The sequence below is a fragment of the Phragmites australis genome, chromosome 4 (assembly GCF_958298935.1).
Source record: "Phragmites australis chromosome 4, lpPhrAust1.1, whole genome shotgun sequence".
NCBI classification, from domain to species: Eukaryota; Viridiplantae; Streptophyta; class Magnoliopsida; order Poales; family Poaceae; genus Phragmites; species Phragmites australis.
The window spans coordinates 39,687,719-39,714,158 of record NC_084924.1 but is presented as its reverse complement, the minus strand read 5'-3'; the positions used below and the strand labels follow the sequence as shown (position 1 = coordinate 39,714,158).

Below are 26,440 nucleotides of genomic sequence, written 5' to 3'. Positions count from 1 at the left end.
AAATCTTTTGTGATCTTCCTAAATAGCCTATTACTGAATCTTTACAATAGTAATAACAATAGCAGTATCAATCACCGATCATGTGAAGAACGGATTTTTCAACCGTCATGCTACCTAATACCAACATCCAGTAAGAATAGAATGCTAGGCTGCTAGTAATGACTCAATAGATAGGCATGATTTATTTCCATGCCCGCCGAACAATACGGCCCATGCCTCTATCTTTGCTTCAAACAGGATTTTATTCCATTACTTCCTGCACCGATCAATTGAGCAGATCATATTGGCTACTACCATTTCGGTGACATTTACCGACAGAATCTGATACGCAAACCAAAGATGCACTCAACCCTCTTGTGAAAACCCATTGCTATATGGATGGTGGCACAAAGTGAAAAATAGATAAAGATAATATAAAATAAGTGACGGGTCATGATATGACTAATCACTGGTAATAATAGTTATATGTTATAGTTGTGATCCATCACTAATGATAAATTATTAGGAACGGATCACTAATGATTAATTTATCAATGACGGATCACCATAACCAGTCATTAGTAACGGTTTAAATTATGATTTATCACTAATGAATAACTCATTAATAACAGGTCGTCCTAGACAGTTATTAGTGATGAGTCAAATTATAATACGTAATTAATAACGGTATTCACAAATACTTGACTCGGTATATAATGCTATATGATATTATAATTAAACATATACACATATACATATTCCCGAGGTTATATATACACACAATATTTATGGTTATTTTTTTAGATATACATGATCGTTATGTAATTCTATGTGGTGTAAAAGTGCACGTACTTCTGGTTTATGTCATATGTGTATATATAAATAGTGGTACAAACATATACTTATATATAAGTATATGTATATATATATATAATACAGACTTGAGAATATATATATGATACTATTTTTTTAATTTTATTTTTTCTCATATCAACAACACTAGAATAGAAATCATTATACATTTCTTCTCAAGTTCGATGTAAGGGTGACATATATGGACATGAACGCGTATTCCAAAAATAATACAAAAATTTCAGAGGATAAGAACTCAATCTTCCAAACCGTTTTTGATCTCGAAAAATTTGCCAAACTCGATAAAGTTAGGAAAAACGGATGTAATTTTTTCTGTAGATGTAAGTAAAGAAAAAAAGGTCAAAAATAGAAATCCATATGTAAACGTTATACCTATTTTATTAAAGGTTATTCCGAATCATCTATTAAATTATAATTCAACCCAAAAAACAGTTATAAATAACATATCATAAATATAACCCATCACTGATAACCTTCAACAAAAATATTAAAAAGATAAAATATCCAATTTTCTTCAAAAAGTACACAAAAGTGAGATGATAAAAGGTAATATACACGAGCGAGGTCATGGATTTGATTTATATAAAACGCAGAGTTAAAAAACAGTGTGAAACATGACATATAACACATGACATATAACAGTGTAAAATATTTTTTTAGCTTTTTTAATTAAAAAACATTCATTAATCATAAATAATATATCATAACTATGATCCATCACTTATAAAATTACAAATGATAAATTATAATTATAACCCATCATTTATAACCTTCATTAGTGATCCACTGACATTATTGATGATAAACTTTTATCCATCATTTATAACTAATCATTCATAACGTATTTAGGATGACGGATCCTGATACAGGATACGTAACCTATAATGATTATTATCCGTCACTTGTGAGTGACTTTCTTTTCATGTAGTGTGGAGCATTATAATGATGACGGAGGTGTTTGACTAGTACATTGCACAACACATAGTCTGCATGCTTAGTACATAACGAGTCTATTTCCTTGAGAACTGAATTTGAAATGTCAGAACTGGAAATCCACAGTGACAGTTCAGAAGCAGGCGAGAACTCAAAGGTGGAGCTTATCCTCTCAGCCATGTGTTCCTGTAGGACGAGTTATCACGCAGCGAAGCATCATGTGGTTTGTATTCCATCAAATAGCTGTGTGGTAGCTTGAGATGCCTCTTAATTGAATCCCTCAATGTCATCACAGCCTGCACGGCACAAGAACACGAGTGAGTGACAAGGTCTGAACACGGTATATATTGAATCCATGGAGCATCAATTGCTGTCACAAACTTGATGGTCCGATGCGTTCCGATTCCAAACACTTAGAATGTCTTCGTTGAAACGGACACTGAGCACCACACCACAAACATCATCGCTATACTCGAGTTGGTCTCCCACTAGCACCAGCACCTGGAAATACAAATACAATAGGTTAACATAATTAAAATTCAATAGTCATACAATTGTGCGACCAGTTCAATCCAGAACGCACATTTTGGACAATCAGGCATCATCCTACAAGTGTTGGAAAGAATCCAAAAGACTACAACTGGATGATGGTGACTGCAAAGACTGAATGGAAAAAACATCTCTCCCTCAATACTGTACAAGGACACATTTGTTGTAATTTGTACATGGCAATGCTGGTGGTGTGCATGAATACACATTATGCATCATTGCAACCTTGAAAGAATGATCCTTTTAACAGAGTGAAATCTCACTAATGGTGACTTTTGCGAGGTAGTAAAGAAAAGTAAATTTGAACAATACAAACAGATAGAGACAGGAAACAATCCACTGAAGATAAATGGCCTTATTGGTTAAAAGTTATCATGTTTGGATAAACCTAAAAAACAGTTCTGTGTGTTCCCTAATGGGAATGTGCACAACAATGGCATTAAAAGGTGGATCACTGGACAAAACAGTGGACAAACAACATGGGAAATGCAATGCGAACGAACAAAGACAAGCAGAGCACTGCACAAATGAGAACCAACGACGAAGTACCAAAAAATTGATTCCATGTTCTAGTCTTGCACAATGAGATTATTGTAGCTTGGGTATAATATATCACTATTTTACTTTTCGCCTCATATGTTTCTGATGTCTCTGGTATGCACCTTTATGTGAAGCTTTGAACACTGATTTCATGGCTTCAAGGTGGAGAATTGTAGCCAAACAGCCTATCACACTAATCGAGAACAAATCTACTTATCTTCTTAATTGTACCGTTTCTTAGAAATATGCAATAGCTTCCAGATTGTGGTGTGTTTCGTTGAGGTTTTTCTTTTGTGCATTTATGCTCGTTGGATTTGAATTTAACAGTAGCAAGAGAATGAGCTGATGTGATGCTCTCTTGTACCTTGTTTTGCACTCGACTTTAATGTAGAGATAAGATATGGTTGCCTTGTATCAGCTGCATGTCCACTCTTGATGCAAATATGCCATGCCTGTTGTCATTATACATGCTACTCTTATTTTTCTATGCTGACTAGATTTGTGGACATCAAATGGTTTCCATGTTGTGGCCTTCTGGGACAGACTGAGGTCATTTGTTTTAGATAGGAAGATGTGTCACTTCTGCTATTACTATTACAAATGTTAAATGAAACAAAAAGGCTATAGCTAGATTTCTTGTATTTTTCTTCCTTATCCACTGATCCGTGCCTACTGTATTTCAAATACTCCTGTTCTCGTCTCCAATCCACCTTTAACTGATTTCTTCCACTGCTCTGTTGCAACCAGGTAGCTCTAATGTTAATTTTTTGGTACTTCGTCATTGGTTCTCATTTGTGCAGTGCTCTGCTTTTCTTTGTTCGTTCGCATTGCATTTCCCATGTTGTTTGTCCACTGTTCTGTCCAGTGATCCACCTTTTAATGCCATTGTCGTGCACATTCCCATTAGGGAACACACAGAACTGTTTTTTAGGTTTATCCAAACATGATAACTTTTAACCAATAAGGCCATTTATCTTCAGTGGCTTGTTTCCTGTCTCTATCTATTTGTATTGTTCAAATTATTTTTCTTTTACTACCACACAAAAGTCATGCAATCAACTTGGTTATCCAGCAAGTTCCTTATGTTTCTCTTAAGATTTTTTTTTCCAATAAAATTGGCACAATAGAAACACAGAAAACATCTGCACAACAGAATTATGAGAAACAAACATGTGAATAACTACGGATAGCATAGCTACTAATCTTATTCCTTCCACATTTTCATTTTCTACACACCTTCCATCCATTTTGTACAAGCAATGCATAAAATTTACTTGTGATATGCATGCCAGATGTCACTTGCAATATTTACTTTCACAAAAAATGGTAGAAAAATTATTTGCAATGCTAAATAACAATATACCCCAAATAGAAGTTCGGTGGTAGCTTCACTCAAAGTGGATATGTAATACCAATTAAATGAAAAGAGCATGAACAATAACAAGCATAATCAAGAAATTGGCTCGGTAGAACTATAATATAAACTACAGCATATGTCTTGCATGCTGCAAGCATACGGCCCACCCATTATGTATAGAAAAGCAGACAACTGAAACTGCATAACATTTTCAAAGGCTACTGACTCATTTCAGGATTAGTATCAAATCTGTTATATGCTGAAACGCTAGTTTCATAGCATGAAAGCATATCATAAACATGACAAATATTACCATCGGGCTTGCGTTGGTAATTACCAGAAATATGCTCTCTATTTAGAGCATGTTTGGTTTGAAGACTGTCCACCATGAGGTCAATTGTTCACACCATGATTAAAACATGATCCTATCAACCCTATATATCATTTTCTATTGGCATCGCATTCATGAAGGATGGGATGGACCAATGCATTTCATTATACAAACCAGAGAGGAGGGGAAGTTTTAGGGTTAGGACTGGATGATATGTTGGATGATGAGATAATCAAACCACCCAATCCTAACTCCGAAAAACTTTTCGTCTTGTTTGTCTTAGGGGATAGAATAGGTTGTGCATTCCATCACCGAAATTCCATTCGGCCGCATGCCAAATGAAGATTGGTCATGCCATAAAATATCATTGGATGGTACTATGAATCTATGATGGATGGACCCTCAATAAATGAGGTCGTTCCACAGATCAAATAGACCTATGTGACTATGTACATGATATATCCCTTCATGGGGGCTCAGGCAATTGACACCCTATTTAGGGGGTTAACCAACACATTATCAAACCTAGAATTGCATGATCTCCTGAAAATACAAATACATAAACGGTACAGGTTTACTCACCAGATCCTCCCAGAAACGGCCAGAAACAGCCTTCTTGAAACGTATTATCCACTTGCCACCATTCTGATTAGCAGGATCCTGCCCAATCAAAAATCATTAACCAATAGAAACACAGACAGACATAACACTACTCTAAACACACGGATGACAAACTAAACCACGTTAAGAGGAATACCTCCCAAAGGGGCCGGATGCCCTCCCTGAAGAGATGCAGGTCAGTGGGGCTCGGCAGGGAGGACGGGCGCGCAAGGTGGCAGTAGCAAACCCAGAACGACTCCACCTGCAAGCATCCGAACGGCAGCAGCAATCAGCTTCACTGAAATAAGGTATTCCCTACAAAAACTAGACCATCGGAGAGACATACAGTGCTGAAATCAACGATCTTCTTGATGTTGTCCTCGTAAGACTGCGACCTCGCCCCAGGCGTCCGGCGCGTGAACCAGAGCACGAGCTTGCGCTGCAGACACATAGCAAAAAAAAAAAAAAAAAATCACAAGTCGCATCCACTTCTACGATCCCAACTACCAATCTGACTACCACGCGCATCGGGGGTGCAAAGCCTGCACCAAAACCCCCTTTTATTCGAATGGGGAGCTGGGGATGAACGATAGGGGTGCAAACGGGATGGCTTGACTGAGGCGCGCGCTAGATCTAGCGGCGGCGGGTCTTACCCTGAGGGGGTGGAGTCCGGCCTTTAGCTCGCGGTTACGGCGCTCGCTCTCCTCCGAATCCGCCTCGTCCTCCACGGTGGCGGCGGCGGTGGGCGCGTCGTCCTTCCGCACGTGCGGTAGCTGCTGCTCCTCCTGCTCTGCCTCCTTCCTATCCGCCGCCGGTTCCATGGCGCGCCCTACTACGGCGATTTGGTCGGCTGGGCGTAGTGCTTGTCAGAACTCAGAACTCGAAGCAGGAAGGGTCGAGACTCGAGAGAAAGAGAGACGCGGAATGAAAAAGGAGTTTGTGGGTTTTCGCCTTTCGGCCTTTTGGGCCTTCCGGATGAGCCGTGTGAGAAGGGCGCTTGCGCTCCCTGTGACCACTAAAAGGCCTTTTTGCGTGGCCATTTAAAAGGTCTTTTTTTATAGGCATTTAACAGGTCTTGATTCTTGAACAAGTAGCAAAATATTATATCGATAAATGGTATACAATATTTTCTGACCTATGACGTTGAAACATCAGCCAATAATTTCTTTTTGAAGAATATAAGCTAGGAGAGTTAGGTAAGTTTCTAACAATTGAGGCTCCCTGCATGCGGGTTCTTTCCCAAGAAACCTAAGCCCTATCCCTATACAACCCAAAGCTCTGATTAAATGAATGGAAACTTTTAGCTCAACTTTGAACTCGAATATACTCCCTCTCATTATAAATATACTTCCTCTGTTTACAAATACTTGTCACTGAGCTTTACTATATTAATTTTGATCATGCGCTTTTTTCTAAAAAAAAGATTTGTAGATACTTAAAACTTTATATTATTAGATTTATCATAAAATAAACTTTATTAGTATTATATATTTTTTTAAGTATCTATAATTTAAAAAACGCACGATCAAACTTGCTACAGTAAAACAGTGACAAGTATATGTAAATGGAGGAAATAAGTTGTTTAGGACATTGATATGGTTTTCAATATGATATTTTGACTATTGATTTCTAACAAAATATGCTATTTAAAAAAAACAAATTATGTATTATGAAATTACTTTTAATCTATATAATTTCTTATATATATTAATGATCAAAATTTAAAAACTTTGACCAACATAGATTCTAAAATGAACTATATTTGCAATCAGAGTGAGTATAAGAAAATTCAACTCGGAATTGCAAATCTCAACTCAAAAAACTTATGTATATCCGGGATTCCTGAGCTATAAACTAAAACCCAAACTTTGAAACAATAAATTCAACTTTAAACTCACACGTACGAGAATCATGGACTTCATTTCACGGTCATCTGAGTATCTCCAACCATTTCATGACAATGTTGCCACATCGAACATTAAATGGGCGATAGGGTGAGGGAGAATTGAGATAACTATGGCAGGGGTGGTGATCGTTGAGATGGAGGAAGAAGGTGTGCTAGTCAGTTGCGAGATAGGGGGGGAGAAAGAAATGTCGAATTTTGTGATGCTTTGCTTGGTATGCGAATTTGCACACAACGAAAGCTTCGACAACTTAACTAAACCTACCCAATGATTTTGGTTGCCAACAATACAATTCGACTATATTTATAATTAATGTAGCTATTCGGTTTACGACAAGCCGTACTCTTTTATCAACACAGAGGATACAAAAATGTAATTTTCTAACAAACACAAGCCTTTGTGCCCCAAATTGCTATGGCTGTGATGTTTCGAAGTGTCATTCCTGTATAAGTTGACTACAATGAATTTACTGTGCGGTGCCTTGAAACTTCAAGCAACCTGGGCAGTGACGGAGCAGCAGAGCCACAATTTTCGGGAGAGCCCAAACTTCTCTTCTCTTTTTTTTCTCCTTTTCTAAAATTATAAGAGGGTTTATGAGACTCTCAAATATTTTTGAGGTTAGAGGGGCTCCTAGCGCCCGTTGAATCCACCCCTGAATATGAGAACCGACTTTTAATCGGATACGGAGTAAGACTATACCCATCATGATTTAAATCATGTATATTTACATGTACACGAATAATTTCATTGGTAGATATGTGATAGGGAATACACTTGTATGTGTGAGTTTGGTATGCACACCCGTGAATGTAATTGAAAAAAAAAATTAGCGACATATTTCAGCTCATCACTTATTATTCTCTAGAGAAACTCTACACGACTAGTGCGAGGATAAGTAGGCAAAGATTTATTGTTGCACCAAAAAGTTGGATGCTGTCGGAGTGTGAACTCCTCTAGCGGGGATCCGGAGGGACCCCTTTGAGATTCGGGTGGGGGATGATTCTGAATCCATTTTGCGGGTGAAATAAATAGGCGTAAATGCGATGCAGGTGGAATGGAATGATCGGATGCAGGAAGTAGTAAATGTTCAGGAGGTTTTTAGACAAGTTCGGGCCGCACTGAGCGTAACACCCTACTCCTATGTGTATGCTATAAATGCTCCGAGAATATCTCTCAGAGGTTCTGCTGGGTTACAAGAATGTTTGTCTAATCTAGAGCTTCGTGCTCCTTGTTCTTCGGCTGGTTTAAGCTTCTGTGCTTGTCGAGAGTTCGAGCTGGTCCGAACCGGTCCTCTTCTCCAGGGAGCCCGCCCCACCTTAAATACCCACCGGGGCGGTAGCGTGCCCAAAAAGGGATGGCGCGAGTTCCAAGACGTCATGGAAAGCAACCATCATGGGCTGTTGCGCAAGGTGACGAGGAGGGTTGAAAACGCGCCCCGTCCGGTCTTGTTCGTCATCATGCCGTTCTTCAACGGGCACCGCGGGGAGGGCCCACCGGCAGCCACCGAGCAGCCCGGTGTGCCTGCCCGGTCAGAGCAGGCTTGACACAGCAGGGCGGCAGGCGGGGCGCCTTGGCTTCGCGATGTTATCCCGAGACGCGCTGGATGTCCCGCGATGGGATCCGTGCATTAAATATCCCCACGCCTCCCTGCCAGACCGTGGCAGGGACTGGCAGTGAGCGTGGGGGGAGCAGTTGGAAGTGACAGGCCACGCACCATCTTAAATGCAGTATCGGGCCTCTCACTAGCTGACACCTCACTGCTGGACCTCTGTGGGGGCCACCGACGAAGGACTTCTTAGACCCTCGGGGAACCGAGTGCTCAGGGGGCCACAGTTCGTTGCCCCGAGCACTCTCTCCCGGATATGCCCTTTCTTGATCCTCGAGGAACCAAGTGCTCGGGGGGCCACTGTTCATGGCCCCGAGCACTCTCTCCCGGAACTGACTATTCGGGTTCTCGGGGAACTAAGTCCTCAGGGGTCACTGTTCACAGCCTCGAGCACTCTCTCCTGGAACTGACTTCCCTTGGGTCCTCGGGGGACTCGGGTGCTTTGGGGCCACTGTTCGCAGCCCTGAGCACCCTCTTCCCGGTACTTGGCTTTTCATGTTGTTGGGGGACTTGAGTGCTCGGGGGCCACTGTTCGCAGCCTCGAGCACTCTCTTCCCGGTACTTGGTCTTCTCGGGTCATCGGGGAACTCGGGCACTCGAGGACCACTGTTCGTGGCTCCGAGCACCCTCTCTTGGGACTTAGTCTTCTCGCACCTCAAGAAGATAACCCCCGCGGGAGGACGCCACATGGCAACCTGCCGATCTGACCTCGGGACTCGGGGACTCTTGGTCCTGTGTCACCGACAGATGCCTTAGGATGTATTTAGTTGGATGAGAGATGGATATTTATATATTTTTTAATATATGGTTGAGAGACAGATGGACGGATCATCCAATTTTGAGGAATATTCTTCAGAGATATTGAATAAATTGAGCAATATTTTTTATTTGATGAGGTCATCCACCTTATCTAACTATGGTCATTAGTAAAATAATAATTAGTGATAATTAGCATGTTGTATTGCTAATTAGTTTATTATTATGAGATTATAGTTGATAAGTGTTAGTGTACTTATTAGTGTACTATTGGTATATCAATTAGAATATAATTAGTAATAACTAGCATATTTTATTATTAATTAGTAATTATTATGACAAGATGAGCATGATAAGTGTTAATACATGTTGGTTAGTGTATAGTTAACTATTATTATATAAATTTAAGATATATAATTTAGTTAATTATTATCATTATATTCACTCATCTCTCTAAATAAATATAAAAATAGATCATCCTATCCACTGACCAAACAGAAATAGATAGTCACATCCTAAAAACATAGATAGCCATAACCCCATAAACTAAACACGCCCTTAAATGTTTTAGTGGCTAGATAGCAAACCTTATACCCTTATTCAATTGGTTTAATTTTGTGCAGAAATTCCAGGGCAGAAAAACACTGGTTGATATTCTTCTTTCCCGCTCCAAATACCTCTCATTCCTGGAATTTGCGGAATTTTTACATTTTGACCCTTTAAAACATATTTTATAAATAGATCTCTTCACAAAAATTCTAAAAATAGATTCTTTTACACGGCACTATAACATTTCATGTCGTAGTTGAATAGCACGACACCGTGACAACTGGTATTGTGGTAGCAGCCACGTATGATCTTTTATATTGGATTTACAAGATTATATATGACAGCTAGCACAACACCAATTATCATAATGTCATGCTATTTAAGAATAGCGCTAATAGTCATGATGTTATAGAAAAGATTCATTTTTAGATATTGTTTCCATAGTTCCATAAATAGAAAAGTTTTTAAAAAGGATCCGAATCAAAAAAATTCCACACCAAATTCTCAGTTCCCAAGCCGATTGAAACGGTGTAGGAGGGAACAAGGAAAATAAAAGAAAAGAAAACTACAGTTCACTTCACGTATGTCCACCACCTCAACCACACTATAGGGTTGTTTGGTTAGCAACAAAGATAATCCAGCTAAATTTTGACCGTATCTAAAAATTTAACATCTATTTAATTTAAAGTTAAAATTTAGTTATATCCTAAAAAAATTAGGCGGATAAATTTTTTCTATAGTATTTGTAAGCAAATATCGAACAATCAAATTATCCGTTAAAATTTTTGACCGACTGTATTTTAGCTTAATCTCAAATCAAACATCATTTTAACTATCAAAATTTAACACTGCACACTAATTTTACCTCTAACCAAATTTTAATTTAGTTTGTTAGTACAAAAACCAAACTTGGCACCCGAAGCCCGCATTCACCTCGCCAAACTTTCCCCTCTTCCTCCGCTCTTCGCCCCCACCCCTCCACACCACCTTGCCGCAAATGCCCCAGTAGGCTCCAAACAAAGTTCGGCACCCGAACCTCTAGCAAGCTCTGCTCTCCTATTTCCCCCACTTCTAGCAAGCTCGGCTGCCGGCCAAACTTTCCCCTCTTCCTCCGCTCTTCGCCCCACCCCTCCACACCAACCTTGCCGCAAATGCCCCAGTAGGCTCCAAAAATCCAAAACCATCCGTCCTCTCACCCACCCATCCAGCCCAGGGCGGTGGCCATGACGACCCGATCCAACGGCGACAACCACGGCAACGGCCACCACAACGCGGGGTCCTGGTACCCACAGCGCCGCCCGCACTACGGGTACGGTGGCGGGTCCGCCTCCTTCCGCGGCTGCTGCTGCTGCCTCTTCCTGCTGCTCACTTTCCTGGCGCTCCTCGCCCTGGCGGTCGCCCTCGTCGTCGTGCTTGTGGTGAAGCCCCGCAAGCCCCAGTTCGACCTCAACCAGGTGTCCGTGCAGTACCTCCTCGTCGCCCCGCCGACGTCCCCCTCGGCCTCCCCGGCAGGCGTGCCCCCCGCGGCCCCCGGCGCCGCCTACCTGTCGCTCAACATCACGCTGCTCTTCACCGCCGTGAACCCCAACAAGGTGGGCATCCGGTACGGCGCGACGGCGTTCGACGTCATGTACCACGGGGTGCCGCTCGGGGTGGCGGCAGTGCCCGGGTTCGAGCAGCCGGAGCACAGCACCCGGCTGCTCCAGACCCGCGTCATCGTCGACCGCTTCAACGTGCTCCAGGCCGACGCCCAGGACCTCGTGCGCGACGCTGCGATCTACGACCGCGTCGACCTCCGCATCACCGGCGACGTCGGCGCCAAGATCCTCGTGCTCGGCTTCTCCTCCCCCAAGGTCCAGGTACGTAATTGCCACGGCAACCCGCAACCGCCCGCTGAACCAACAACTCTTGCTCGCTTCCGCCGCAAGCGTTTGATTCGTGATGTGATGTGCGAACGACTTCAGGTGTCGGTGGATTGCGCGATCGCCATCAGTCCGAGGAGCCAGTCGCTCAAATACAAGCAGTGCGGCGTCGACGGGCTCAGCGTGTAGGTAAGTTACCAAGCCGCCGCCGCCGCCGCAGCAGCAGCAGCGGCAGCGGCGGCGGAAGCTGTAGCTGTAGCTGTAATCCAATGGAGGTAGATGAAGTGGATGGGATCTGTTCGTCGATTCTAATCTCGGGTCTTGATTTCCTTCCTGTACGTGGGGGGGGGGGGTAAATTTTGAGCCCTCACCTTACAGGAGGCCGCTGGTTTTTGTGAATTACCACTGGTTGCAATTAGTGGCATACTATTACCACGGTTGTCTGTATTCATCAATCACCATTGCTTAGGAGCTAAGGGAAGTGGATCGAAAAAGCTGGGAGCGAGCTGAACGAGCGAGAGGAAGCTGATCGCTTTTCTCTGCTCCCCTCCCTTGTCCGTGCCCTTGATTGTTTCGTGTTTCCATGGGTTTGGGAGTTGGTGGGAGTGCGCTGCCCGACGCACACAGCCATGCCCTTGTCTGTTTAATCTGGCTCACTTCAGCCAGCAGTGGAGTCGGGGCATAGGATGGGGAAGCAAATTTTTTAAGTTTATGTACGTGCCATTCACTCTTGATCTAAAGGAGTTAGGCCGTGGCCACTGGCCCGTGTGCGTGGGTGTTGGTTTCTCACTTCCATGGTGGTGGTGGGGTCAAACCGTCGAAGTTTTACACTTGCGTCGATGATGGGGGCGAAACGGAATTTGGCATTGTAAACGAGGACCCGGCGTGGAAGAACCTTTGGATTTCCAATGTAACGTGCGGCGTGACCCGTGTCGTCTACACATCTTCTGTGCACGTTGGATAGTTGGTGTATAGAAGTGAGCTACTGACTGCAAATCTCGGTTCGCACATGGCAATCTTTTTTTTTTGTTGAGTTTACAGGATACTTTCTGTCATCAGTGTCTTGGTTGATTCCCATGCTATGCCGCATAGTTGTACAAAATTTATTCTGGACTTGAATTCATTTTTTCCTTTTAAGCTTCTGGAGTTGAATTCGACTATGCACGGCTGTTAATTTGCCGAATTCAAATACGGTTAAAGATGTTCACTGGATCCGGGTATGAGTTTTCGATTTTTCATAGGTTTATAGTTTCTTCACCGGTAAAGTCTTCGTATCTTGAAGGAAATCTCGTCAGTCATTCCGATTCGGATAGAGCACTTGCTTCTACTACTTTTTTTCTTCACAACTTTAGCTTGCTAGTTAGTTGATGCGGACTTATCACCCACTTTGGCTTCAGAGACTAATACGTTTTACCATTAAATAGCTAGATTGAAGCTCACTTTGCTTGAGTAAACCAAGTCAAGTCGCTGAATTTCTAATCCGTTGATTGCGGCCAAGTGCGATCTTAAGCTGGTACAACGCACCAACCCGTCGTGATCATGGATGTATCCATTGGACCAGCTTTGCGTTCCTTGCGTTTGAGTTGCTTTGACGTTTACTTTCATTTTGGTGTATAGCGACCATCGTTCTTGAATCTTGACCAAACAAGGACTCACGTGTGGCTACTAGCCTCGCCGTTTCCTACGTCGCTGGACCGGACGCGCGTTTAATCGTTGCCTTGGTGTAGTGGATTTTTCTGATTCGTTTGTCACTGCAAAAATGTCCGTTCCTCATTTTTTTTAAGGGTACGATGAGGTCGCACACTATATATACCTCATACATATATACATATGTGCATGTCCATATATATGGTTTTTTAAAAATACAACGAGGACGCACACTACTAGGATGAGATTGAAAGGTACGAAAACTCTAGTGCGTCGAGCTTACAACGCATATGTAAATTACCAAAAAAACATGTATACCTATATAACCTAACCTAACCTAGATTAATTTTAAACCCTAGAACTAATAAAGAAATCCCCGTGAGCACCCACGTCGAACTTTGCTCGAACGCTGGCGCGGGTGCACTCCGGCGCCTTCGCCATCCGAGCTGTTGCTAATATGCGCAAAAACCTAATTTCAGATTTTATACAAAGGCATATTTCACGATCTAAAACATTTGACCATACTTCTAACCCTAGCAGCAAGCAAAAGTACCAAAAATCCATTAGTTTCATCAAGAACTCACAATCGGGTTGATGAAGGGATGAAGTTGATGATGTGTCGATTTGCTGCCGTGCAGATCGAAAATGAAGCAGTGCAGAGCGGTCGTGTAGGTGCGCTACCCAGAAACCTTATTGCCGTCCTTTGTGCGGGCTTCACGACGGCAGAGACTCGGAGATACCGCTCACCCTCCAACCTTGTGCACGGCAAGGAGAAGGGCCGGCGAGATCCGGCAGCACAGCACACAGGACAGTGATCTGGATCGGTGGAGAAGAAAATGTGGAGCAGAGAGATCTATTCCGAAAAACCTAGACGTCTCCAGGATTTAAAGGGAAATGGTTGCCCTCTTGGAGCCGTTTTCTCTCATAAAATTCCCACAATTGCAGCCTCCATAACTGACCAATAACCCTCAGAGTTAAGGCATTGATCGCGATTAAAACAGCTGATTATGGCATTGATCACAATTAAAAAAAAGAGAGAGCAGCAAAAGGGCTTGCAATTTTGTGCTGTCACGCCACGTAAGTCACAAGTCACGCGGATATTCACGCGAAAATACGCGAATACGCGCACGCGCGTGCGTGTGAATATAGCAAAGTATACTCTCTCTTTCTCATCTTCTCTATTTCAAAGAGGCCAAAGAATTCAAGTATTTAAGTTGATCTATATCCCTTTGCTTGATAATACAGGACTAAACCTTCTTGCTTTGCATTCTCATAAATGTGCTTTAAATGGACCACATTCCAACACGAGCTAGTAGCGCTCGGTCTCGTCCGTTCCGCACTTGGTACTCGGAACTTGGAAGTTGGAACTGGGGAATGAGGGCAAAGAAGAGCGGAGAATCACATACTGCAGTCGTACAGAGGTCGAGGCAAGCAGAGACATTTTTGGGGAATCGATTGGTGCAACTGCAAGAGATGGTACCGGTGGTTCACATGAAAACTTTTGTCGCCTGTTGTTTGTGCACAGAGATTTTATTGCTTCTCTTGCGTGCAGAGAATCCAATATCTTCTGGCATCCCTCTGCACATGAGACCGGAGGAGGACCGGAGGAGCATCGAAATACTTGGAAAAAGATACTGAAGTCTCCCGGTTTGATCCCCCGTAGGCTGTAAGCCATTTTTTAGCAGGAACCCATCCGGAATTTTGCACTGTTCGCTTCCACTCTCAGAGCACATGACATGCTGATTGCTGACTAGCTTGGCTTGTTTTCTCCGATGTTGCATAGCTGGGCAACTACTCACCACCGGTCACCACTCCCGACTCATTTCAGCGGGCTTCTACATTCCATCCTAAAACATTATCATGATCACCGCTTGATGTTTTCCCATTCTACATTGGCGCATCTATGTCACATCCATTTTTATTTTATTGTACAAAGTATGACAAAATTAGGTTTATAATTTTTGTGCATTTCAATATTTATCTATGAATTTATCAATGTTTAACATATTTAATTAATTATAGAGAAAACAGTAGTACTTTTGTGTATACATATAGTTTTAACTTGTAGATGAAAGTAATACTAACCTAAAACAATTCATATTTTTTTGAGTTTTAGATATTTTTCTTTGCATTTTAGATTTTTTTAATCAATTTATCAACATAACTAATATTCATTTCGATATTTTCCTAGAATTTCCTGAAAAATGAAAATTACATATATATATATATATACATATACATATGTACATATACACGTGTACATATACATATACATAAACATACATACGCATATACATATATGTATACATAACTAATACCATGGACTTACTACTACAGTACACTACAGTAGCAGAGGGCCTGAGAGTCCGATAGTATATTTACTTGATCCGTAGATTCAGCACAATTTAATTTAATTAATTAATTTAATTAAGTACGGATCGTTTTACGTCCATTCTTAAAAATAAGGCTAATCTGTGTCCATCGGGTATTTTGCTTAAAAAAAAATGAGCTACAGGGGACGAATCGAAACCTCGGACGACTTGTATTAGAGTTTGTGCGATTTTGCCTAATCCTCACGCGCACGTAGATGCATTCTGTGCCTTTTCTACCTGCTTTAGGCAGTTTCCGCTATTGGTCTTTGTATGACCGAGATAGCTGATTGATTAGGGGTGAATAGATATCTTATAATTTTTTTTAAATAAATTGTTTATTTTTTTATTCACTCAACACTAATAAAAACGTATAAACAGAAATATAAGTTTTTGAGAGATAAAATGAGAAAGAGAGAATATGAACTATATGCTCTATTCAGGAGAATTTTATGTATCTTTGTACATAAAAGCTTGAAACTTGAATGAACAATTAAGCAAAACGAACAGTCACCAAAGCAATTTTCTAAGTTGATATTTTAAAGGCAATAACATAAGACCATCTCAAATACATGAGTATATTAACGTTTATGCCTCTAGCGATAAGAAGAACAGTTTCCTAAGGTTGAAAAATTGCAGATCAAAAATAAAAATGAAAATCAACAAAAAAATCACAACCGAAAAAAGAAAAACTTGCAAATTTGCAAAGTAACCAATAGAAATAGCCTAGAAGGAGAAGAATTCAAGCAATGTAAAAACATAAACTTCATTACTCAAAGAGGTCAGTCCTGTTTTAAGAAGATTATAAAGATTTTTCTCTCAAAACTCTTATATATTACATAGGCTAAGGACTCATCTTTCTCTCCTCTAAAATTCTAACACTAGGCTCTCAAATGGGTAACACAAGAGGCTCAAGTGACTGGTTTAAACTCTCACATAGTTTTATCCCTATATTTATAGATATAGAAAACTCGACCCCTAAGTTTTCTAGTTTGTTACCAAAATACTTCTCTCTTGTAGTATACTCCTACCTCTCACCGATGGCATTTTGGTCCATTTCTTGCTCCGTCCACTGAACGATTGCGATACCTTTATGATTTAGCTTCGCCTCGATGCAAGCTTCGCAATGGTGCCACATACTCCTCCAATCCTCCCATTGTTTTGAGGTTCAACCGTGAAACCGTATCCACGCTTCTCAAAACTTGACTCGTCACTTGCTTACATCTTAAGCAAACACTCTGATATCGACACGTGTACGTAGTCTTATGATCCTGATTACCAGCAAGTTTCTCCCGCTCCTGACCCCTTGGGCCGTCTTATCACTTGCACCGGTATCCCTTTCGCTTAATTTTGCCAACACGCTGTTTTCATCTTCTGTTTTATGCTTTGCTTGACCCCACATGTACATCAAGGATCACCTTTGACTTCTCTCGGCCTCTTTGATCCTCTAGCACTAAGTACCCGCTTAGCCCCGATCACCCGCCGTTAACCGCCAAGTTGCATTCGTCACCTAGACACTATGAGACAATATTTTTCCAACTCTAACTCTAGTTAGTCCATAATCAAAATGCTCAAACCAAGCTCAAGCAATCCAAAACTCGATAAACAAATTGACAACCTTGTTAATCACTGATCATATATCAATCAAGACACATTTTAACTTGTTTCCCAATCTCTCCCTTAATGAGTGCATTAAAAACACCTTAAAGCACAAAAATTTTGGTTTGAAGAAGATAGACTCATCCAAGTGACAAAAACTTAATAAAGAGCAAAAATATGTCACTTTGAATAAGAAAAGTTGCATAAGTCTTAAGAGAGGCAAAGACAATCCAAAAACCTTAAAAAAGCAATAACAACTCATAAACATAAAATCAAATGTTCCCTCTTGATGAATGCACATTTTTCATTTATGTAAGATATTTCTTTGATTTGGTGCAAAATGTTAATTTCTCCCCTTTTTTCATTCATTTCTCCCCCTTTGGCAATGCAAACATCAAGGGCAAAACATTATGCAATATATAAATATACAATCCTAATGAGTTTTCACAAGTATAACATAAAGTATTTACAAAAGGTAAAAACATCAAAGGGCTATAGACAGTAGAAGATGAAGCTCACAAATGCACAAAGGCTAAAAAAAAAATAGTGACACAACAACATAAAATTGTATAAGCTAAATCCGAAAAATTAGTTGTCACATTTAATTTTACATAGCCGAATCATGTTTAAGGCGACCACCATATAAACATTCACTCGTATAACACAAGCATTAAGAACTAGCCAACTTTAATATAAAACTAAGCAAACAAGCATTCATGATGGTAGGCTTTGTAAACGCTCACATATGAAATCTAGACTTAGTTAGATCAAGTAATTTAAAACAAAATTCAGTAATTATGCATATTTCTTTTATTTTTATTGTCAAGTTGTCTCTTATCAAAGCAAAGTGTCATACAACTAGGTATGGCAAATACCTTGGGGTTTCTAAACAACCGTATTAGATCACATTTTATCATAAGATACTTGATCTTACAAGATTATTCACATTTTCACAAAAAATCAAGTTTTTACATGATCAAGTCAAGTAGTGTTTTTACGATACAAGAAACATATGTTCCCCTAAGGTTCTATCATGAGTTAAACATTTGACAAAGACAAAACATATTGCAATGTTCCCCAATTCACCGACTTGAACCAACAAGCCTAGAGCAAGATATTCATAAAACTAGCCTTAACACAAGTATTGACTAAGTCAAAGAAATTGCGAATATGGTGATCAAGAATGTAGCATTTCATAGTCTATATGATTCATAAAATTATCAAATTTCATCCAAAAAAAGCTAGCTTGCTTAAAATATTTCATGTCGAAGTATCAAGAGAAGCCTAAGATTAAAAGCTTGCTCTGTACAACTACTCAACTTAGTCCAAATTCAAGTCTAGCAATCGAAAATGCTAAAGACATACAAGTCAAAGTTCAACTATTATGATTATCTTACATGATGTGATGCAATGCAAATGCAACACAAGTAAAATATAGTATATACAAAGGCAATTCTCTTTCACACAATGCTATAGAGATAGTACACACCAAGCTCTTCCCTCAAATAAGCAAATCTAGTAGCATCTAGAGGCTTGGTGAAGTTGTCGGCTAGTTGATGTTGGTATCAATGTATTTCAAGTCTATATCCCCTTCTCATTGTGGTCTTTCGTAAAGGGAATCTCACATCTATGTGTTTAGTTCTGGAGTGCTGGACTGGATTATTGGTTAAGCTTACGGCACTGGTGTTGTCACACAAAAGTGGCACACTCCTAAAATATAACCAGAAGTCCCTCAAGGTAGCAACTGTTCATAAAATCTTTGAGCAACAGCTAACAACAGCAACATATCTAGCTTCAGCAGTAGACTGCACAATGCTAGACTGCTTGCAAAAAGACCCACACATAAGAGAAGTATCTAAGAAATACATGTGACGGAAATACTATTCTTATCAATTCTATACCCAACAAATTCTGCATCGAAAAAACCTCGAAGAGAAAGTGAAGAGGAAGCAAACAACTAGAGTCCATAGTCGAGAGTGTGCTTGAGGTACCTCAAAATGCGTTTCACTGCTTGGCGGTGAGACATCCTCGGTGAACCTTGGAAGCACGCGCAGAGGTAGATGGAGAAGTAGATGTCCGATCTTTTTACCATCAGGTACAGAAGGGAGCCAATCATGCTCATGAACTCTCCGTAGTCCATCGCTTCATCACCTTCATTCGAATCAAGTACAATCGAGGTAGCCATCAGTATTGCTAAGGACTTCGCGTTGCTCATGTCAAACTTCTTGAGCAACTCCTTAGTGTACTTCATCTAGTAGACGGATGTACCCTACTTGCATTGCTTGATTTGAAGTTCAAGGAAGAAGTTGAGTTCACACATCATCGTCATCTCAAACTCCTTGCTTATAGTTTCTGCAAACTTGGCAATAAGTGTATGAGAAGAGCCACAAAAAATGATATTATCCATGTAAATCTGAACAAGTAGGAAATCTTTGCCATGTCTAAGAGTGAATAAAATTTTATCAGTTGATCCTATGACATACTCATGCTCCAATAAGAAAAGCCTAAGCTTATCATACCGATCCCTAGGTGCTTGCTTAAGCCTATACAATTTTTTTTTTCTGAAGCTTGGATACTGTATGTAAGTATTTTGTGTGTTCAAAGTCTAGGGGTTGCTTGACATAGACATCTTCCTGTACGAAACCATTTAGAAATGTACTCTTGACATCTATTTGCTACAACTTGAAACCCTGGGATGACGCAAAAGAAAGAAGGGTCCTAATAGTTTCTAGCCTAGCTACCGGTGTAAAGCTCTCTCCAAAGTATATCCCCTCTATTTGAGTGAAACCCTGAATCCTCTGCACACTTCTCAAAGTTTGACTCGCCACTTGCTTACACCTTAAGAAAGCGCTCTGATGTCAACATGTGTACTCTGTCTTACGATCCTAACCGCCGGTAAGTCTCTCCGCTCCCGCTCCCGCTCCTGATCCCTCAGACCTTCTTGTCACTTACACTGACATTTCTTTCGCTTGACTTTATCAACACACCATCTACATCATTTGTTTCATGCTTTGCTTGACCTCCATGTGTACAACTAAGATCACCATTGACTCCACCCGGCATCCTTGATCATCCGGCACTAATCACGGAGTGAAAAACTGCTATTGACTAGTAGGAATACGACTTGTATAGGCAAGCAAAGTAGAACCCATTTAGCCCCAATTAACTGTTGCCGACCGCCAAGTTGTATATGTCACTTATACACCATAAGACAAGTAGATGTGATGAATCGTCTAAATAATATTCTAATTAATCACTAGAAGGATCATTATTCATAATCACAACCTTGATGATTAACCAGAATATCATCCCGGTAGTCCCGGCACGTGTTTTGTGCTCAAGATTGAAACACATGTCTTTCCAACATATACATCATAACAAAGCTTAAAAAAGAGTGAGTAATTAATATTATATTACAAGTCTTTAGCCATGCAATCATTTACCCCAATTTACAACAAAAGACAACAACATCTACGCATCGGAAATATAAACCTATACAACAAAAGAGAGTGGAGTCACATGCCCTTCGGCTCCATCCCAAAAGCAGAACCTCCGAGAGTAGGATGAACTACTCTTGCCCATCACCCTGAACGGCAGACACCAAGTAGCCAAACACCGGCTCTTCCTCACCAGCAACACCTTAAAATGCTGGCATGAGTACGAAGATATTCGCAAGACTTAAACCATAAAGAGCACATATACATAGCTCGACTCTAAGGATTATACATTGAGCCATTAACAAGGAAAAGCCATATGGTTAAGTTAAACATAAGCGGTAAGCAACCTAGACACATAGATGTGAACAATTAACTTAACTAACAACAATATAACTCTACCATATCATAACCAACTGAATATAAATAACTAGAACCATTATGAACATACATGTAACAAAGAACAACTCAACTATCTCCCACATATCCAACCATCAACCACAAGCGAAAACTCTACGATCGATGCAGATGGACAGAAGCATGCTCATGACCAAGAGCGCGGTATTTCGAAATATTTTTATACCCTGCAAGGGATACTCCTGGACCCACACGACTTGAGGATCATACGACTTGTATAACCACACAGATCCATACAAGGGAGTACTCATGTCAATATTTCCTAATAAGCTCCAACCATTTAGATCATGCATCGCTCGGCGCTGAGGTACTAGAACTACTCCTGAAGCAAACTAGCACCTCTTACAAGCCCACCCGCTCATACTGTCGATATTCACTCCCAAATGATCACAGCTACAGAGGTATTCGGCTCGCCTTACCATTAGATCGGCATTTGGTGAGTAAAGTAAGTGCTAAAGCCGATTACACCGACAATCGGTGCTTAAACGACGAAAGCGATCTACGATGTTCGGGTTCTTCTCCCGGCCTGCCCCCAGTACTTTCCTCCGTAGCAGATAACATCCCTAGCATTGTCCACATCTCGTCTCATACTCACCACTCATCCAACCATCATCAACACATATCCAACATCATGATCATTACGAAAGTAAATAACACATATGTTCGCGAACGATAAAATAATTTACCGCTCGACTTCTACCGAATGACCTATGCATTGCTAAGCATTTCGATTTAACTTGTAATCTAGATACTAACAACATACTCTAGACGACATACTCAAGACGACAAGGAAAGGATGAACAACAATTCAAGGTATAAGTAATGCATTCAACATAGGATCTACCCACTTGTACTCGATTTTGACTTGACACAAGCAAACATACATAAGCATAGCTCATCAATTTTAGACTTCATTCAATTGAACAAATGTGCAATATGCTTAGTTGCTTGCCTTGCTGCTCTTGGGTTTGCCTGACACTCCCCGCACAGAATTCGCAGAAATGCAGGAGCTCGCTGCCGCCTTCACTCACACCCGCATCGCGCTTCAGTTCTTCGTTCACTAAAGAAGAACGCATGCAATGATGAATATGAATGAAGTGCAAATATGTATGCCACAAAAATACATATGATGAAATGCCATAAAATTATGCCTTATAATGTATGAATTTTTTTTTATAGATAGAACAAGTCATAAGAAGACTAGCAAAATTGGTTTCACCCATTTTGGGCTTGCAATGAATTAACAGTGAATTAATAAAGCTTTAACCTAATTAATAAATCTAAGAAATTTAATTAATTATTTAATGGCTGAGGACATTTTCAATAGGTAGGTTTTATGAAACCAACAAAATTGGTTTTATAATTTTTGGAGCTATAGAGAATTTATTATGAATTTTACAAGTTTCAGCCAATAATAAACTGTGCTGAAAACGGTTCTGCTGAGTTAGCCGCGGTCAGACCGCCGGGAGTGACGGTCAGATTGCCGGAAATCGCGATTAGACCACCGACATGCATAGAGATTTGGGTTCTGACGGTCAGATCGGCCCAAGGGGCTATCGGATCCCTGGAACAACGGTCAGATAGCTGGAAAGCGCGGTCAGACCGCTGGGAGCGGCCGTGGGCACTAGGTGAGTTCACCGGCGACGATTCCGGTGGCTTATGGGGTGTGGATTTGGATCTAGAGCACCCTCTTGATCTCCTTTATTGCATAGGACCACACGTATAAGCCGAAATCGATCAAAACTCGGCTATTGCCTTCAATGCTAAGAACACTAGAACTTTACAACCTTATCTCCAAATTCGAAATCTATCCAACAAAAATACGGATTCTTGACATATAAGCCTAGGGGACTCACCCAAGGGTCTTTGCCGAGATTGTTGAGCACCCGGTGAAGGAGGAAACGGAGGGAAATCGCTCGGGAGGAGGATGAACGTTGGTGTTCCTCGTGTTTCAACCCTAAACACCAAAAGACATCAAATCCGGTCCAAATCCTTCGAGAAAACGAAAAGGAATTGGACGGGTGCGCAGCTTAGGAGCTCATGATCGCGATGGTACCACATACTCATCTCGAATATTGGCTGCACGTGAGAGAGAGGGGTGTGGGTCTCACATGATAGAGAAAAAGTCCGTTTTATGTGTGAATTTTTATTCTTTTTTCTACCAGATTTTTTTCTCTCATCTGAATTATTTTAAACTAATTGCTCTAGAGTTACAAAACGAAATTACACCAAATTAAATATAATGCTTAATTATGTAATTACGGATTTTAGGACGTGACAGTAGACATATTTCTTCAACTTCAACTCTAACTCCAGTTAATTTATAATCAAAATACTCAAATCAAACTCAAGCAATCCAAATCTCACAAACCAAATCAACAATCTTATCAATCGCTCATCGCATATAAATTAAGACATATTTTAATTTAATTTCTCAATCTTTCAAAGCAACTGAAGCTCACACATTGCCATTAGAAGATTGCGTATACACTATTTGTAACAAAGTTTAGCAATGTACAATTCATAAGGGCCATGCTCGGGCCGGTTAACTTTAAGAAAGCATTCTTTTCTAGAGTTTCTTCATGCCCATTTCTTCTCTCTTTCCTCTTCTATGCATCAACGTATTGCAATTTAACTTTACGAAAGTACTCTTTTCTAGTGTTTCTTCTTGCCGCCGCGATACTTTTTTGCGGTCCGCGCAGTCTGCCCATTTCTCCTCACTTTCCTCTTCTTTGCAACAGCGTATTGCAATGTGCAAAGCAAAAGTGTGGTGTATAAAGATGGTCCCATCGCCGTTTCAGTTTAATCAAGTAATATTGTTCCTCTGCCCATGAAAGCTCCTTTTTTTAAACTTCGGCAATGAGGGTGGGGGAGATGAAGAGTAGTACTGTAGAATTTTGAATTTTTTTCATTATTTTTTATTATGAATTTTAGCTATTGATTAATTGTATTTTGCATGGACTATTTATTTAGGTATTTGATTTTTTCTTAGACTATATTTGATATGGATCCTTCTTTTTTTTTTTTCTATTCTAACCCTAATTTTAATTATTATTTATTTTATTTTATTTGGATTGTTTATTTAGATATTTTGCTTCTCAAACCGTATGGAATCAAACTGTTAATTTTCATAAATTTTAATTTTGAATTTAGCTATTTATTAATCGTATTTATATAAATTTTTTGGTTTAATCTAATCATTAGGTGTTCATAACAATAAGTGATCTAGATTATTTTTCTTTTTTCTGATTAACGTGATAATTTTGTGATCTTAAGAACAAATATGATAGTTTCTTCTAACACTTAAATAATAATATAAATAGTAAGATGGCCCACTAATAATGTGACTAGGCTCGCTACAATAATTTATCATAATAAGTTTTGATTTAAACTTAATCTCTTTTTTATGTGGCCGAATGCGTCGAATTGGACGACCAAATTGGCTCCTTGGACAGGTTTCCTGTTAGGAGGAGGACCAGGTTGACGTCCTGGGCTGGTTAGCTCCGCGGACGACGGGTCGGCAATCGGAGAGCCCCTGTCCAATGTCCGTCACCTAGATGGCGGTTTGCACCAGGATCTGCTTGTACCATATGCCGATGTAGTAGTAAGACTGTAAGAGTTGCCCGGCGGGGCGAAGAAGCCCAACTCGAACTTGCCGCCCGCCGAAACCAGCATGGTGGCGCCAAGCGCACATGCCCAGATCGTCTAGAGAAGGACAAGGGCACAAGGCAGTACAGTACCGTTGGCAACGTTACGGCTGACGAGCCTGAGGTACGCCATTCGGCCTGTCCTTACATGGGCACACGGGACAACTGAACAAGTTACTGGAACGTATCGCATGGACACGATCATGTAATCAGTGCTGTACTGCTTGTCTTTGTTGATTTGTTATAGATCTGGTATACGGTCGGAGGTTGGCAGTGCTCGGCCAGGGAGCGAGCTAGGGCCGAAAATAAAGTTCAAGCTCGTGAACTAGCTCTTAAAAAGGCTTGATCCGGCTCGTCTTAGTGGCGTAACGAGCTAAATCCAAACCATCTCTCTAACTCGGTGCTCTAGCGAGCTGAGCCTGAGCTAACTCACGAGTGCCTCTTTAACTTGGTCGCTAGCCCATCCTAGGCAATAGAGCTGGGAGCTTAGGCCACCTCAGCCTTCAGCAGCCCAGCAGCCCACGCTAGCATTTCTATTTACTCCTCATCTTTAACACCGTGTGTGTTACTAAGTAGAACCTCTCTTCTAAGATAATTTGATGTGGCCTTAATTATCTCTGGCTCCATGTAGAACCCAGACCTACATCAACTCTCATATCCCTTAAGAATTTCCTTCATCATTTTAGCACCAGTATACTGTGAAGTATATACTAACATTTTTTCATCATTAAGATTTGAAAGTATGGCAGGAACAATAAAAAAACAGTTCATCATCCTCTTCTTCTTCCATCCGCATGAATTTTCTAATTCTCTCCTTCCTATATTCCATAATCTCATTCTGTCGGTGTATCAAGTAAAAGGGTACTGTCGGTGAATCAGTAACCAAGGGTCCCCGAATCCCGAGGCCAGGCCAGCAATCCACCACGTGGCGCCATTCCGCGGAGTCTCCTCCGCGAGGTAAAGAAGATTAAGTCCCGGTAGAGGGCGCTCGGGGCCACAGTCAGTGGTCCCTGAGTAACCAAGTTTCCCGATGATCTGCGAAGTCTAAGTGCTCGGGGAGGTATACGGTGGCCCCCGAGCACCCGAGTCCCCCGACGATCAGGAAAGCTAAGTACCGGGAGAAGTGTGCCCGGGGCCGCGAGCGGTGGTCCCTTGGGCGCCCAAGTATCCCGAGGACCGACTGAAGGAAGTTCCGGGAGAGAGTGCTCGGGGCTGCGTGCGGCGGCCCCTGAGCACTCGGTCCCCCGAGGATCCGTACAAATGTGCCCGGGGGAGAGTGCTCGAGGAAGTGAACAGTGGCCCCCGAGTACTTGGTTCCCCGAGGACATAGAAGGGCATTCTCGGGAGAGAGTGCTCGGGGAGGTGAACAGTACCCCTGAGCACTCGGTTCCCCGATGACTCAAAAAGTCCCCTGACAGTGGCCCCGACAGGGGTCCGCTGATGAGGTGTCGATCAGTCAGAGGTCTGTGGCCGCATTTAAAAGCGCGT

The 26,440-nt window shown here is 41.1% G+C and overlaps 2 protein-coding genes across 2 annotated transcripts; one reads left to right on the top strand and one right to left on the bottom strand.

Moving 5' to 3' along the window:
* Window positions 1-1,644: 1,644 nt before the first annotated feature.
* LOC133916475 (eukaryotic translation initiation factor NCBP) lies at window positions 1,645-6,090 on the bottom strand. The gene is made up of 6 exons (XM_062360153.1): window positions 5,816-6,090; window positions 5,509-5,601; window positions 5,320-5,424; window positions 5,145-5,222; window positions 2,167-2,286; window positions 1,645-2,081 (listed from the first exon to the last, which is right to left on the bottom strand). The coding sequence occupies exons 1-6, from the start codon at window positions 5,981-5,983 to the stop codon at window positions 1,950-1,952; spliced, it is 696 nt and encodes a 231-aa protein (XP_062216137.1). The 5' UTR covers window positions 5,984-6,090; the 3' UTR covers window positions 1,645-1,949.
* Window positions 6,091-10,904: 4,814 nt separating this feature from the next.
* Window positions 10,905-12,976, top strand: LOC133916474 (uncharacterized). The gene is made up of 2 exons (XM_062360152.1): window positions 10,905-11,836; window positions 11,942-12,976. Exons 1-2 carry the CDS (start codon window positions 11,201-11,203, stop codon window positions 12,026-12,028), a joined length of 723 nt encoding a protein of 240 aa, XP_062216136.1. The 5' UTR covers window positions 10,905-11,200; the 3' UTR covers window positions 12,029-12,976.
* The last annotated feature ends 13,464 nt before the right edge of the window (window positions 12,977-26,440 follow it).

What these genes read in the sequence shown, in the direction of transcription:
- LOC133916475 (XM_062360153.1), bottom strand. Translation starts at nt 5,983, where the DNA reads ATGGAACCGGCGGCGGATAGGAAGGAGGCAGAGCAGGAGGAGCAGCAG. An exon ending in AGATCGTTGATTTCAGCACT is followed by an intron (nt 5,425 to 5,508) that starts GTATGTCTCTCC and finishes GGATGCTTGCAG; the next exon opens with GTGGAGTCGTTCTGGGTTTG. An exon ending in GCATCCGGCCCCTTTGGGAG is followed by an intron (nt 5,223 to 5,319) that starts GTATTCCTCTTA and finishes TTGATTGGGCAG; the next exon opens with GATCCTGCTAATCAGAATGG.
- LOC133916474 (XM_062360152.1), top strand. Translation starts at nt 11,201, where the DNA reads ATGACGACCCGATCCAACGGCGACAACCACGGCAACGGCCACCACAAC. An exon ending in TCTCCTCCCCCAAGGTCCAG is followed by an intron (nt 11,837 to 11,941) that starts GTACGTAATTGC and finishes GAACGACTTCAG; the next exon opens with GTGTCGGTGGATTGCGCGAT.